This window comes from Oncorhynchus mykiss, chromosome 16 (genome assembly GCF_057628025.1).
Source record: "Oncorhynchus mykiss isolate SJ-2025 chromosome 16, ASM5762802v1, whole genome shotgun sequence".
Classification (NCBI taxonomy): Eukaryota; Metazoa; Chordata; class Actinopteri; order Salmoniformes; family Salmonidae; genus Oncorhynchus; species Oncorhynchus mykiss.
This window is the reverse complement of record NC_143037.1, coordinates 18902864-18917889: the sequence shown is the minus strand read 5'-3', so window position 1 is coordinate 18917889 and position 15026 is coordinate 18902864. Positions and strand designations below refer to the sequence as shown.

General features: G+C 42.8%; 1 protein-coding gene and 1 pseudogene across 5 annotated transcripts; both read right to left on the bottom strand.

Annotated features, from left to right (window-relative positions):
• Nucleotides 1-35: 35 nt before the first annotated feature.
• On the bottom strand, nt 36-3092 carry LOC110491534 (peroxiredoxin-like 2A; annotated as a pseudogene). The gene is made up of 5 exons (XR_016487161.1): nt 2434-3092; nt 1826-1917; nt 904-1044; nt 560-724; nt 36-428 (listed from the first exon to the last, which is right to left on the bottom strand). The product of XR_016487161.1 is annotated as a peroxiredoxin-like 2A (transcript).
• A 156-nt stretch (nt 3093-3248) lies between these two features.
• On the bottom strand, nt 3249-13847 carry dydc2 (DPY30 domain containing 2). 4 transcript variants are annotated; one of them, XM_021565055.3, is made up of 8 exons: nt 13783-13847; nt 13349-13499; nt 12898-13029; nt 11687-11791; nt 10705-10848; nt 10094-10237; nt 3668-3844; nt 3249-3502 (listed from the first exon to the last, which is right to left on the bottom strand). In XM_021565055.3, the coding sequence occupies exons 2-8, from the start codon at nt 13493-13495 to the stop codon at nt 3473-3475; spliced, it is 879 nt and encodes a 292-aa protein (XP_021420730.2). In that variant the 5' UTR covers nt 13496-13499; nt 13783-13847; the 3' UTR covers nt 3249-3472. The 4 variants fall into 4 exon arrangements, with proteins under 4 accessions (XP_021420730.2, XP_036802313.1, XP_036802314.1 ...); XM_036946418.2 differs by lacking the exon at nt 13783-13847 and adding an exon at nt 13596-13657; XM_036946419.2 differs by lacking the exon at nt 10705-10848 and having other exon boundaries at nt 13783-13826.
• Between the last annotated feature and the right edge of the window lie 1179 nt (nt 13848-15026).

The window sequence follows — 15026 nt, the reverse complement described above, 5'->3', positions numbered from 1 at the left end:
TTAACCTAGCCAGAGAAAAGAGATCAGAGAGGTACTGATGCATAACAAGATCTTTATTGTCAAACAGAGTTCTTTCAAGTCCTCAGGTAGCCCGTCTGCTGTGTGTCGACCAAATGGGGAGACTTGCGTGTAAAGCATCAAGTCTGGTCACTCAACAGAGTTTAGACACAGACCATCATAAACACACGCCGACAGCCCAACACAGCACCTACACATCAGCAGGACAAGCCCCTGCAGATCCCAGAGAGAACACGGCAACTACAAACAAGACGGCATCTACCTCCTAAATTGGGTGGAATTTGCTTCAGTTTCTATCACATTACTTCTCCAAAGACAAGTTCAGTTTGTACTTTTCTGGCAGCTTTCAGGACATCTAGAATGTTGACCTTATCCCCGAACTCCATCTCCCTGTGCTCCAGCAGTACACCCTGCAGACGAAAAAGATATTGGCTTTGGTGGCACCATTTGATTCATTTAGCCAGCATTTCCCTCAAAACACTTATTTTACTACCCATGCATCAGTGAGATGGCGAAATGAATATTTCCTGAGAAGACCTACCTGCTGGCCTGCTCCAATGACGAACACCCCACCCAGCACAAAGCCTTCTCCAAACACATTTCCTAAGAAGCCGTTCTTGAAGGCTCGCAGACCATTCATCCACACGCCCAGACGGAGAAACGCCAACAGACCCATCTTACGCTCACGGGGCCCATAGAAACATCTCTGTGACAAAAACAGAAGGCTTTGGAGTTGCAACAAATTGCTCTATTCATAGTGCAATAATCATGTCAGATTAGATAATGTGGTGCATACATAACTAGTTGAGATATGACCCAACATGGCACTGATTGGACAAGAGGATTCATTTCCTGTAAATTAGACTGAAATTCAGCCTTATGCACCTTTTCATCAATGAAGATCTCCCCATTGAAGTAGGGTCTGAAGTTCTGGATCTCTGTGCCGATGTCCTCCTTCACTACGGCATACAGAGAAACCCCAAGCTCCTCCAGCTGGGGCTTCAGAGAGGACAGCTCAGCGGCCTCCTGGAGGATTACACCACATAAGCCAATTGTCAAATGACAGACGCAGGGCCTAGATCAGACCACAGCCCGGCAGAAGAAATCATGAAGTAGCCTATATTGATAATATGCAGCAAATTTTATGACATTGAAGTCCCAGTGTTGAGGTCAAAAGATTTGAGTTATGGCAGTGTTGATTCTAACGGGGTGATTTAAATTGACACCACCTGCAGTGAATACCTGCTGGCGACAGGTAGCCCAGTGGTTAGAGCTTTGGGCCAGTAACCGAAAGGTCAGATACCCAAGCTGACCCAAGCACTTAAACCTAATTTTCTCTAGGGGCCACCATACTACTATACTACCCTGTAAACCACCACATTTCACTGCAGCCATCTGGTGGTGTATGTGACAAATCAAATTAAGTATTATTTGGGTCAGTGGAATCAACGCCACATGGTGTTCTTACGACTGTTGACGTTAATACGAGTGTCTCATATCCCAGCATGCTTTGTTGCAGGTCGATTTTTTACAATAGTTTTTTTTTATAGCTGTGTGTCTGCATACACATTGACTAAGCTAATAAACAATTCTAAACTAATCAAATCGGCTTGATGAAAGCCAAATGCAACAATCATGTCTGTCTCCACTAGCAAACATGGTACTTGTACCTCAAATTCATTCAGAACACACCCCGGGAAATAAATACGCAAATAAGGATGTATACCTCAGTGTTACTGTTAACATCAAATAAATTATGTAATAAGGTGTTTACAAACGCAGAGGTAAACAGTGACTCAAACTATACCTCTCTGCACAAAAATCATCCAGGCCGCCTTACTGCCATGATAACTGCTCCAGACTTCTCCCATAAACATTTGGCCTTCAAAGGCTTACGCGCTAAGTGAGAAAGAAGGTTTAAAATTAAGCAAATTCATGTCACGGGTTGCATGGAAACCCGACGTTGTGGGGCAGAACTTAACATTTAGATCTGGACAGTAACCTCAAGAACTCTACAAGACAGAATGTTGAATAAAATTATATTTGAACATACTTTACCGGTTGTCCGTGCAGTTAGTCCTTTTGGCGGTAGGAATGGGAAACAATTATAATTTCCTGTGGATACGTAAAGTCAACCGCCAAAAAGACCAAATTCACTGACAATCCGCAAAGTATGTTAAAATAAGTTTATTAAATATTGTGGCTCGTCGAGGTCATGAGGGGAAACTGGCATGATTCAAAACGCTATTTTCTGCCCGATTTGATTCAAAAATCGGGTTCAGGCAAGGCTATTTCAGTTCAGATAGGCCTATGGGGAAAATTGCAGTTGTCACCAATACATTCTGTGACCATTCATTGTACACCAATACGTCAGATAACACAATACATTTTTTTTTAAGTATTTTAGAAACATACCTCCTGTCAATGGTTTGAGGTCAGTCTCCTCTAAATGTTTGAGGGTGGCTCTCGATGGCTGCGTCAAAAACAAGTCGCTGAAAGAGCGCAAACCAGTAGCGATTAAGGTAACAACTGCGCCCAATGACTGGACCACAACATCCATCGCAAAATTTGTCTTTGTATCGAAATAGGGACGGAACTTTAACACGAAACCACTCTTGGCCCATAAACACGCTCAACAATGGAGGCACGCGGTCAACCCTTGGCATAGATTGGCCCCTTATGACTCACACGTTGCAGGCTGGGTTTAAATCCCCGAATAATTAAATCCAGCCCAATCGTTGTTTTGATATTTCACAAGTTATTTCGAAAGTACATAGATAAATGTCATGTGAGCTATTCAGTCGCAGTCTCGCCAGCAAAGTGATTGGATTGATGCCGCACAGACATGGCCAATTACACTGCGTTAAAGATGCGATTTGACAGGCAGCCCAATTCTGATATTTTGTCACTTATTGGTCTTTTGCCCAATCAGATCAGCTCTGAAAATAACTGACGTGAAAAGATCTGATGTGATTGGTCAAAATACCAATGGAACATTTTCAGAATTGGGCTGCCTGTTAAACGCAGCCTCAGAATGGCGCTGTCACCGTCAACCATGTGGCACATCCATCTGTAGCGTTCAAAGAGCACATGATAAACTGATCACATATGTCCTGCCTACTGCCATAGTTTTTCTAACTACAAGAACCAGAAAAAGAATCACCACATCAATTAAACATTTGACTGCTTAAATGGCATTCAATGGCATTCATAATAAATACAATTGGAAGCACAACCTTACACAAATTTATTCAAAGCAAACTGAATATTCATTTTGTTAAATTGACATATATATCTCCATCTTGGGGAACGCATGCATTTCATTAGGCGTTAGTCGAGCTTCTCTATTGATTTATAAGATGTAGAATGTTATAACATATAGATCTTTAAGCTATCATTGCATTTGAGCTAACGTCTTTGTCCAGATAATGTAGGAAAATGATCATTCCACATCTTAGTTGTCCTCCTCGTCCTCATCTTCCTCCTGAAAAAAAAAAAGAACCGGGTTTAGATGGAACTGATACACTGTTTATACCTGTTTTCCTTAGTCATTCACTCTTGAGAATGTCTTCTTATATGTTATGCATGCTATCATTGTAGTTGAACAGTGTAAATGTCTTTCGAAAACAAAAGCCTTCTCCATGTTAACCTTCTCCTTGGCTTGGTCATCAGGAGTTGTATGTTCAAGTGCCCCCTGTGACATCTCCGCTCCCTCCTCCACTCCCTCCTCAGATTGCGTCACATCGGGTCTGACATCATCACTCTCTGAGGCTGCCCCTTCTTGTGTGCGATCAATAGTGTCACTTGGGACAGGGTTATCAGTCTCCTATGTTGAGTTTGTCAGAGGGAAACTGGTTGAGTAATAAAACATGTTTTAAGCCTGCCTCTGACATCACATGCAATATCGCCTTCTCCTCCGATATTCTGATCCCTGTCTGTTAATTCTTGGTTGACTGAACACCACACAACACCTTCCTCCTTCAGACTTGACTCCTCATTCTGTCTTGTCTAGGCATACAGTAACAGTCAAAAGTTTAGACACACCTACACATTCAAGGGTTTTTCTTAATTTTTTTGTATTTTCTACATTGTGGAATAATAGTGAAGACATCAAAACTATGAAATAACACATATGGAATCATGTAGTAACCAGAAAAGTGTTTAACAAATCTAAATATATTTTATAAGTAGCCACCCTTTGCCTTGATGACAGCTTTGCACAATAGGCATTCTCTCAACCAGCTTCATGAGGTAGTCACCTAGAATGCATTTCAATTAACAGGTGTGCCTTGTTAAAAGTTAATTTGTGGAATTTCTTTCCTTCTTAATGAGTTTGAGCCAATCAATTGTGTTGTGACAAGGTAGGGGTGGTATACAGAAGATAGCACTATTTCAAATCAAATTTTATTAGTCACATGCGCCGAATACAACAGGTGTAGATCTTACAGTGAAATGCTTACTTACGGGCCACTAACTAACAGTGCCGTTTCAAAAAATACGGATAAGAATAAGAGAAAAGTAACAATTAAAGAGCAGCAGTAAAAAAAAAATATATATATATATATACAGGGGGGTGCCGGTTAGTTGAGGTAGTATGTACATGTAGGTAGTTAATTAAAGTGACTATGCATAGATGACAACAGAGAGTGGCAGTGGTGTGGAGAGGGGGGAAAATGCAAATAGTCTGGGTAGGCATTTGACTAGATGTTCAGGAGCCTTATGGCTTAGGGGTAGAAGCTGTTTAGAAGCCTCTTGAACCTAGACTTGGCGTTCCGGTACCGCTTGCCGTGCGGTAGCAGAGAGAACAGTCTATGACTAGGGTTGCTGGAGTCTTTGACAATTTAGAGGGCTCTCCTCTGACACCGTCTGGTATAGAGGTCCTGGATGGCAGGAAGCTTGGCCCCAGTGATGTACTGGGCCGTTCGCACTACCCTCTGTAGTGCCTTGCGGTCGGAGGCCGAGCAGTTGCCATACCAGGCAGTGATGCAACCAGTCAGGATGCTCTCGATGGTGCAGCTGTAGAACCTTTTGATGATCTGAGGACCCATGCCAAATCTTTTCAGTCTCCTGAGGGGGAATAGGTTTGTTGTGTCAGCGTCACTACTGTCATGTTAGTTTGTTGGTGATGTGGACACCAAGGAACTTGAAGCTCTCAACCTGCTCCACTGCAGCCCCGTCGATGAGAATGGAGGTGTGCTCGGTCCTGTTTGTCCTATAGTCCACAATCATCTTCTTTGTCTTGATCATATTGAGGGAGAGGTTGTTGTCCTGGCACCACACGGCCACGTCTCTGACCTCATCCCTATAGGCTGTCTCGTTGTTGTCGGTGATCAGGCCTACTGCTGTGTCATCTGCAAATGTAATGATGGCGTTGGAGTCGTGCCTGGCCATGCAGTCATGAGTGAACAGGGAGTACAGGAGCGGGTTGAGCACGCACCCCAGAGGGGCCTCCTGTTTTGAGGATCAGCGTGGCGGATGTGTTGTTACCTACCCTTACTACCTGGGGCAGCCTGTCAGGAAGCCCAGGATCCAGTTGCAGAGGGAGGTGTTTAGTCCCCGGGTCCTTAGCTTATTGATGAGCTTTGAGGGTACTATGGTGTTGAACGCTGAGCTGTAGTCAATGAATAGCATTCTCGCATAGGTGTTCCTTTTGTCCAGGTGGGAAAGGGCAGTGTTGAGTGCAATAGAGACAGCATCATCTGTGGATCTGTTTGGGCGGAATGCAAATTGGAGTGGGTCTAGGGTTCCTGGGATGATGGTGTTGATGTCAGCCATAACCAGCTTTTCAAAGCACTTCATGACTACAGACGTGAGTGCTACAGGTCGGTAGTAATTTAGGCAGGTTACCTTAGTGTTCTTGGGCACAGGCACTATGGTGGTCTGCTTAAAACATCTTGGTATTACAGACTCGGACAGGGAGAGGTTGAAAATGGCAGTGAAGACACTTGCTAGTTGGTCAGCGTATGCTCGCAGTACACGTCCTGGTAATCCGTCTGGCCCTGCAGCCTTGTGACTGTTGACCTGTCTAAAGGTCTTACTCACATCGGCTGCGGAGAGCGTGATCACACGGTCTTCCGGTACAGCTGGGGCTCTCATGCATGTTTCAGTGTGATTTGTCTCGAAGCGAGCATAGAAGTGGTTTAGCTCTTCCGGCAGGCTTGTGTCACTGGGCAGCTCTAAGCTGTGCTTCCCTTTGTAGTCTGTAATGGTTTGCGGGCCCTGCCACATCCGCCGAGCGTCAGTGCCGGTGTAGTACGACTCAACCTTAGTCCTGTATTGACGTTTTGCCTGTTTGATGGCTCGTCAGAGGGCATAGCAGGATTTCTTATAAGCCTCCGGGTTAGAGTCCAGCTCCTTGAAAGGGGAAGCTGTACCCTTTAGCTCAGTGCGGATGCTGCCTGTAATCCATGGCTTCTGGTTGGGGTATGTACGTACGGTCACTGTGGGGGGGACGTCATCGATGCACTTAGTGTACTCCTCAATTCCATCGGAGGTATCCCGGAACATATTCCAGTCTGTGCTAGTAAAACAGTCCTGTAGCTTAGCATCTGCGTCATCTGACCACTTTTTTATTGATCTAGTCATTGGTGCTTCCTGCTTTAATTTTTGCTTGAAAGCAGGAATCAGGAGGATGGAATTATGGTCAGATTTGCCAAATGGAGGGCAAGGGAGAGCTTTGTACGCATCTCTGTGTGTGGAGTATAGATGGTCCAGAGTTCTTTTCCCTCTGGTTGCACATTTAACATGCTGATAGAAATTTGGTAAAACGGATTTAAGTTTCCCTGCATTAAAATCCCCGGCTATTAGGAGCGTTTTCTTGTTTGCTTATGGCGGAATACAGCTCATTCAATGCTTAGTGCCAGCCTCTGACTGTGGTGGTATGTAAACAGCTACAAAGAATATAGATGAAAACTCTCTCGGTAGGTAGTGTGGTCTGCAGCTTATCATGAGAAACTCTACCTAAGGCGAGCAATAGCTCGAGACTTCCTTAAATATCGTGCACCAGCTGTTGTTTACAAAAATAAATAGACTGCAGCCCCTTGTCTTACCAGACGCCGCTGTTCTATCCTGCCGGTACATCGTATAACCAGCCAGCTGTATGTTGATATTGTCGTCACTCAGCCACGACTCCGTGAAGCATAAGATGTTACAGTTTTTAATGTCCCGTTGGTAGTTTAATCTTCCCAATAACCCATCCATTTTATTGTCCAAAGATTGCATGTGTGCTAGCAGAATTTAGGGGATTGGGGGTTTATTCGATCGCCTCTGACAGCCCGTTCTCCGGCCTCTCTTTCTCTACCTCCTCTTCATGCAGATCACTGGGGTCGGAGCCTGTTCCAGAGGGAGCCGTATATCCTCCGCCTCGGGCTCGTCGGTGTCGTGAAAGAAGAAAAAGGATTCTGCTAGTCCATGGTGAGTAATCGCAGTCCTGATGTCTAAAAGTTATTTTTGGTCATAAGAGACAGTAGCGGCAACATTATGTACAAAAATAGCAAAGAAATAAGTTACAAACAACGCAGATAAACACAATTGATTGGGGGCACGTAAAACGTCTGCCTTCTGCTGCAGCAAGAACAGCTCAAATAAGCAAAGAGGAACGACAGTCCATCATTACTTTAAGACATGAAGGTCAGTCAATACGGAACATTTCAAGAACTTTGAATGTTTCTTCAAGTGCAGTCGCAAAAACCATCAAGCGCTATGATGAAACTGGCTCTCATGAGGACCACCACAGGAAAGAAAGACCCAGGCTGCGTATCAAACTCATAAAAGACACACCCTCGCCTTATGCCCTTGGGGGAATCCCCGCAGACATATTTGTGGTCGGTCCAAATGATTAGCCAAGCAAGGGAAATTGCAATGTGAGCCCCTCAGCCCTCGTTTTTAATGGAGTTTGCGAGAGTACAATTATGTTCACTTCGGTGCCTGAAACGCCCCATAATTCAATTTGCGATGTTTATACATCCACTAAGAAAAGTCTGCCAAAACTTAAACCCTCAACGTCAATATGGAGTAAATAAGTAAAAGATTGTGCTACTAATGCACAAACACGTCTCGTAAAAGTAATTATGTTTTTGATTGGTTAGCTTTTGGAAATTAATTTGCTAGCTATCATACAGTAGGTATATATTAATAATGATATAGTTAATATAAGTAGACATGCAATCATAATTGACTGAATCGCATATAAAGCACCCACAAGCTGGCTGAAAGCACAATCAACGCGGGATGAACGATTGACAAATTTCCGGGCAAGGGCGGTCCATTTAAAAATCATTCCTTCCTCCTGCAAGTGTATACTCGTCAGACGTCATGATACGTCATCAGAAGTGTCCACATAGGGCCTCCCGGGTGGCGCAGTGGTTAAGGGCGCTGTACTGCAGCGCCAGTTGTGCCATCAGAGTCCCTGGGTTCGCGCCCAGGCTCTGTCGTAACCGGCCGCGAACGTGGGGCGACGCACAATTGGCCTAGCGTCGTCCGGGTTAGGGAGGGCTTGGTCAGTAGGGATGTCCTTGTCTCATCGTGCACCAGCGACTCCTGTGGCGGGCCGGGCGCAGTGCGTGCTAACCAAGGTTGCCAGGTAGCCTCCAACACATTGGTGCGGCTGGCTTCCGGGTTGGATGCGCGCTGTGTTAAGAAGCAGTGCGGCTGGTTGGGTTGTGTATCGGAGGACGCATGACTTCCAACTTTCATCTCTCCCGAGCCCGTACGGGAGTTGTAGTGATGAGACAAGATAGTAGCTACTACAACAATTGGATACCACGAAATTGGGGAGAAAAAGGGGTACATTTTTTTTTTTTTTAAAGAGTATAAAAAAAAAATACACATAATTTGAGGACTAAGTCTTGAGGACTGGGTCTTTTAAGTGTTTGGAATGCAGCCTCTCTGCTGCAGAGAGAGTTTCCAGACTCTGGAAACTGAGGCCAAATAAATGCTTCACAGGGTTCAAGTAACAGACACATCTCAACATCAACTTTTCAGAGGAGACTGAGTGAAACAGGCCTTCATGGTCGAATTGCTGCAAAGAAACCACTACTAAAGGACACCAATAAGAAGAGGCTTGGGCCAAGAAACACAAGCAATGGACATTAGACTGGTGGAAATCTGTCCTTTGGTCTGACGAGTACCAAATTTGAGATTTTTGGTTCCAACCGATGTTTCTTTGCGAGACGCAGAGTAGGTGAACGGATGTTCTGATCATGTGTGGTTCCAACCGTGAGGCATGGAGGGGCTGCTTTGCTGGTGACACTGTCAGTGATTTATTTAGAATTCAAAGCACACTTAACCAGCATGCCATTACTGCGTTTTGCAGCGATACGCCATCCCATCTGGTTTGCACTTAGTTGGACTATCATTTATTTTTCAATATTATAATGACCCAACACACCTCCAGGCTGTGTAAGGGCTATTTGACAAATAAGGAGCGTGATGTAGTCCTGCATCAGATGACCTGGCCTCCACCTGGCCTCCACAGTCAACCGACCTCAACCCAATTGAGATGGTTTGTGAGGAGTTGAGGCCGCAGAGTGAAGGAAAAGCAGCCGACAAGTGCTCAGCATATGTCGGAACTCCTTCAAGACTGTTGAAAAACTATTCCAGGTGAAGCTTGTTGGGAGAATGCCAAGAGTGTGCAAAGCTGTCATCAAGGCAAAGGGTGGCTACTTTGAAGAATCTCAAATATAAAATATATTTTGATTTGTTTAACACTTTTTTGATTACTACATGATTCAATATGTGTTATTTCATAGTTCTGATGTCTTCACTATTATTCTACAATGTAAAAAATAGTAAAAGTAAAGAAAAGCCCTTGAATGAGTAGGTGTGTCCAAACTTTTGACTGGTACTGTATTTTATTTTCTTCTCTGGCACGCATTTCACCGTGATCTTTCCTCTCTCTTCTCCTGGTTTGTCATCCCTTTATTTTGTCTTTCCTTCCCTGAATGAATATAATTTTTTTCAATTGCTACGTCTTTGGGTAAAAACAGATGGTAGACATCCTCAGCATATCTCTAAAAACACAAATACATAATCAACCATTTTAATCTGTCTTGGGTGTGTCACATGAAGCCATCACCTTCTCTTGGTCCTGATGTTCCTGTCCCTCCTCAGACATAGTCTCATCTGGTTTGACATCATCATTCTCTGGTCCTGAGGTTGGCTCTACTTGTGTAGAATCAGCAGGTTCACTAGTTTCAGGTTTATCAGGTTCATCAGTCACCTGTTGAAAATGTTTTTGGAAGAAAAATGACTGGGTTCAGTTCACTGAATGTACTTATTCTCTCTCGTCTTCTGGTGTTGTTCGATAATAGTGTGACTGTCTGGCTAAAAATGTCCTCACTGCATCTCAAAAGGAAGATATTTTTTAAGGTTGATTATTCAGCTTTCCTGATTCTTTTATTCTTGCTCCTACCATCTTTTCATTCATTCAGTCCTGAAATCAACATTGACTGTCTCTTTCAGTCCTGAAAACAACATTGACTGTCTCCCAAGACACAATGACTTGTCTTCTTTTCAGTAATCTATGACCTTTACTGTGCACTTGTCCAATGTATCCCTTCTGTCTTGTCTGGACATTCCTCCCTCTCTTGTCTGGCACACATTTATCCATGTTCTTTCCTATCTCTTTTTCTAATTTGTTATTTCTCATGTCCCTCGTTTCAGTCTGTGTTTGGTATGAGCCATCACCTTATTTTGGTCTTGATGAAGAGGTTTGTGTTTGTCTTGTGGATCCTCAGTTTGTCCCCCCTCATCATTCTCTGGTGCTGAGGTTGACTCTACCTCTATTTGTGTACATTCATCAGGTTCACTAGTTTCAGGTTGATCAGTCACCTGGTGACCAGTTTGTGAGACAAAACAATATTAGAATCATTGCAGCCATTCATCCACATCTGTAGATTTCTAGTCTTCCTGCTCTCAGCTCTAGCCTGCACGTCTAGCCTTTCTGAATCAAATGTTTTGACCTCAGGGAGAGGGCAAGCCATGCAAAGAATGTGCTGAAGCAGTCATCATCAGCCAATGGACAGAACCGGAATAGCCCTCGGATGATACAGAGGTGCGAAAAAATTGGTGACCTAGAGAGGATAGTATAGCAGCCACCAAAGGCACACAGATTTTAGCGGAGTATTCTTGAGCTCTGGGACGGATGTCACCTCCTGTTTGGTGTTATCTTTGTCTTGAACTTCTTCAGTGACCTGCTCATTTTCAGAGTTGGAGGTGGTGGATACTTCTGATTTCAACGGCTCATTCTCCATGACACCTGGTGATATGACCCCGGTGGTCTGACTCTGACCAGACCTTGTAGGGTCCTCTTGAAATATCTGATGATGTGTTGATGAGATTAAACCCTGGACGATAAAATTCTCAACTCTCTGTTCCTAATCTATATTTCAAAATGCAGTTGTAGCTCTCTTGTGAACATCTAGTCAAAACATGGACATTCTAAACAGATATTACTAATTTGGTTTGTTTTCTTACCATTTTGAGATTACACTGGGCTTATTACGCTAAATCTAATTTAAGACGACCAACATTTATAAGACATCACAGATTCCCTGATATTAAGCATACACAAAAACATACAATCTATCAAAAATGGTTTTGAAAACAACACATGAAAACGTTTTATCTGAGGAACTGAGGAAGTCTTAAAATTCTACAAAAACCATACCCCATCATCGCCCTCCTCCACTGCAGCAAGCGTTGGAGGGTTTAATTTCTTGGGCCTTTCTGAAACTGGAGCTGGCGGAGGCGTCGCAGGTATTTCCTCAACTTCCTGAAAAGATAACAACACAATTTCAACCCTCATGGGCTTTAAATTGTACACACAAACACACACACAGGGCTGGTCCTCGCCGTGCTGCCACCCTAGGCGAGACCCAAAAATGGCGCCCTCTGCAAAACTAGAATAATCCCAGTAAGCAAAATTACATTGAAAAGACGTCTAAAATACGGATTTTCCAGACGTTGAAGATAGGTTCAATTTAGGTTCTGAATAGGTTCTGAATAACAGGTGAAAATGTATTTTCCGTATGTTTAAAATACATATTTCCCAGGATGTTGAAAAGGCATATTTTCTGGATGTTGAAAAATACGTATTTTCCAGACATTGAAATATGGTTCATTTTTGGTTCTGAATGAAAGTTGAAAATACTTATTTTACAGATGTTGAAAATACGTATTTTCCAGATGTTGAAATCAGGCAACAACAAAAAAATCCGCACCAAATAGTAGTCCTGGATCCTGTGACTAATGAATTTGGATATTTAATCTCTAAATATCAGCTACCCAACTCTATCAGGAGTTATCGTGAACCTATTTGCAATGTGTTTACACAGTGGGAAATGCAGAAGTATTTATTTTTCACTATGACCAGCTTTTCAAAAATGTACGGATACAAACTTGAAACCACTGATCATGACAATGGGGTGAAACTCCTGGACAACAGTTGTGATTGTCCATGACATATTGTCCATTTTACTTTGTCCTGTCCTGTTTTTAGGAGATGTTGTTTGTTAACATGACAGCACATTTTTCATTTGATTTATCGTCATTTAGATTAGGCTATTTGATCGGAGAAACCTGCATGATGTAAAAAGTGTCAGTCTCATTACATTGTCGTACATTTTATCTCCAGCCTGTGGGCGCTGCTTATCAGGGCAGCATCAGCACTCACCTAAAAAGCCCATATGCCACTGGTTTTGCGAAATTGTCATTGTCTTTGGGCAGAATTATGTGAGGTTTTATGTGGAGGTGCGTCTTGGTCAGTTTAGAAAATGCCGCCCTCGTCAATCTGCCGCCTAATCCTGCCTAATGAACGGGCCGGCTGTGCACACACACACACACACACACACACACACACACACACACACACACACATACTTTTGTTTCTTTGGGATCTTCTGGGACTTCCCCTGTGATTTTATATTCTTCCTCCTTCATCTGCCTCATGTGCACTGCCTCATCTATGGCTTTCTGCTGCTCCTGCTCCAGTTGCTGCTGGAGGGCCTTTTTCTGCAATGATCAGAGATATTCCAATAATATCACAACAATACTAGCTTAATGATTGTGTACTCAAGTGTTTTTATAGTCCCGTTATCTAGCAACATTGAATGACAGTATAGGCTCAGAAAAGTATGCATGCAGGTAGTTAATCAAATCAAACTTTATTTGTCACATGTGCCGAATACAACAGGTAAACAACAATGCAGTTTCAAGACAAATATTTACTAAATAAACTAATGCACCAACACATACCAAAGAGCACGTCTGAATGAGATTGCCTAGACAACATTTGGTTATAGGCTGCAATAGTCTGAACATCATTACTCACTCTCTCCTCATTGTCCATGTTTTCTTTATACTTGTAAATCCACTGTGCAAGAAATTCGATCGGGTCCATGGGGCGAAGCTCGGCCACCTCGGCTAATCCTTCTATGAGACATTTTCCCATACCCCTTTTCAAGTATTCTGAGTCCATTTTCCTGTATGCAAGAAAATGCCATAATGTATGAACACAGTAGCTACAAATGTCAGCTAAGACAACAGGGGTACAAAATATGTTCTACTTAAATTTTTACCTTTAGCTCAGGCGTTATTGTTGCGTCGTTACGCTAGCTAAGGTTTTCAGTGTAAAACGTTCCTATTTGACTGTAAATACTTTGTAAACAAAATGTGTCTACACAAAAGAGCATTGTTACTTTAATGTTAATATTTTATAATAGGATAAACTGACTCCAAATAGAATTGTTTTGAAACCAGACCCACCTGTCTTTTTCGTTTTAGAGCGTCCGGATATGTATTTTATCTCCATGGTAACGGTGCTACTTCATACATCTTTCCTCCAACTTTGTTGAGAAGGTTCCGTTTTGTAGTAAGAAGTAGAGCTTGCAAAGATGTACCACGTGCATTTTATTTCATTAAAAAAATATATAGACTATAATTTCATTGAAATGATATATACTGTCACCAATTACAAGGTATACCACATATTAAGCCTGTATTTCAACCCATTTACACTTCAGTAATGGTTTTATAGGCCTGTGTGAGCTAAATAATTCCATTACTAATTGAAATAGAAAAAGGTTTGCTAGGTATCTTATACCTTTTGTTCTATATGTAGTTAGGGTGCATGCTACAGTATTTACCTATTCATCTATGACCATACAGCTGTACATTACGTTAGGACAGGGAATCCATATAATTATTAGCAATTAGTAATTTAATAAGATCTGGGAGTCAGTGATTTGGGTTGCTATGAGGTTTCAGTTGCTTGTCTGCATTACGTTTGAAACACACACACACACACCTTTTTCACTGCACTCAGCAGAGATACGGTTTGTGATGCTTATCAGTAATCCAATGCTCTTGTTTTGGTTGTCACATATTTTCGGGTTTAGGGTTCATGAAATCAGAGATTGTCGGTGAGGTACAGCGGGATCCAACCAACACACCCTGCAGGCAGCTGCCACATTCCCCATAATAGCTGAGGAGGAAAGGGGATCTCAGCCCTATGCACGCTGCCGCTGCTTAGCGGTCACACCAGCAATCATCTCACCAACACCTGACCCAGATCCCCAAGCACCACCACATACCAAAGAGCACGTCTGGATGAGGACATTTGAATTGGAAAGGTTAGCATTAGTAATGGGAAATTGTAGGCTATTGGACACTTTATTAATATTACAATACCACTTCATTTAGACTGTTGCATCCATTACTATATTTAGTGTACTCCATACAGGATGGATACCATGGGACAGTTCATATTTGAGAAGCTCATGTTCAAGTTTTTCTTACTTTTCACACTTTGGAAGCTCCTGGAGGTGCAAATATTAATGTAGGCCTATACCATTTAGGTCCACGGTGTAGTGCAAAATCAAATCCCACTTTAATTGGGCTGTTGGATAACTTGTCAGACAATCTAATTATGTACACCTAGAGCGAGAGTCATTATTCTTTGGTTTGACCTCTGTCTGAACTCTGACCCCACTCTGTTGTCATTACAGTAT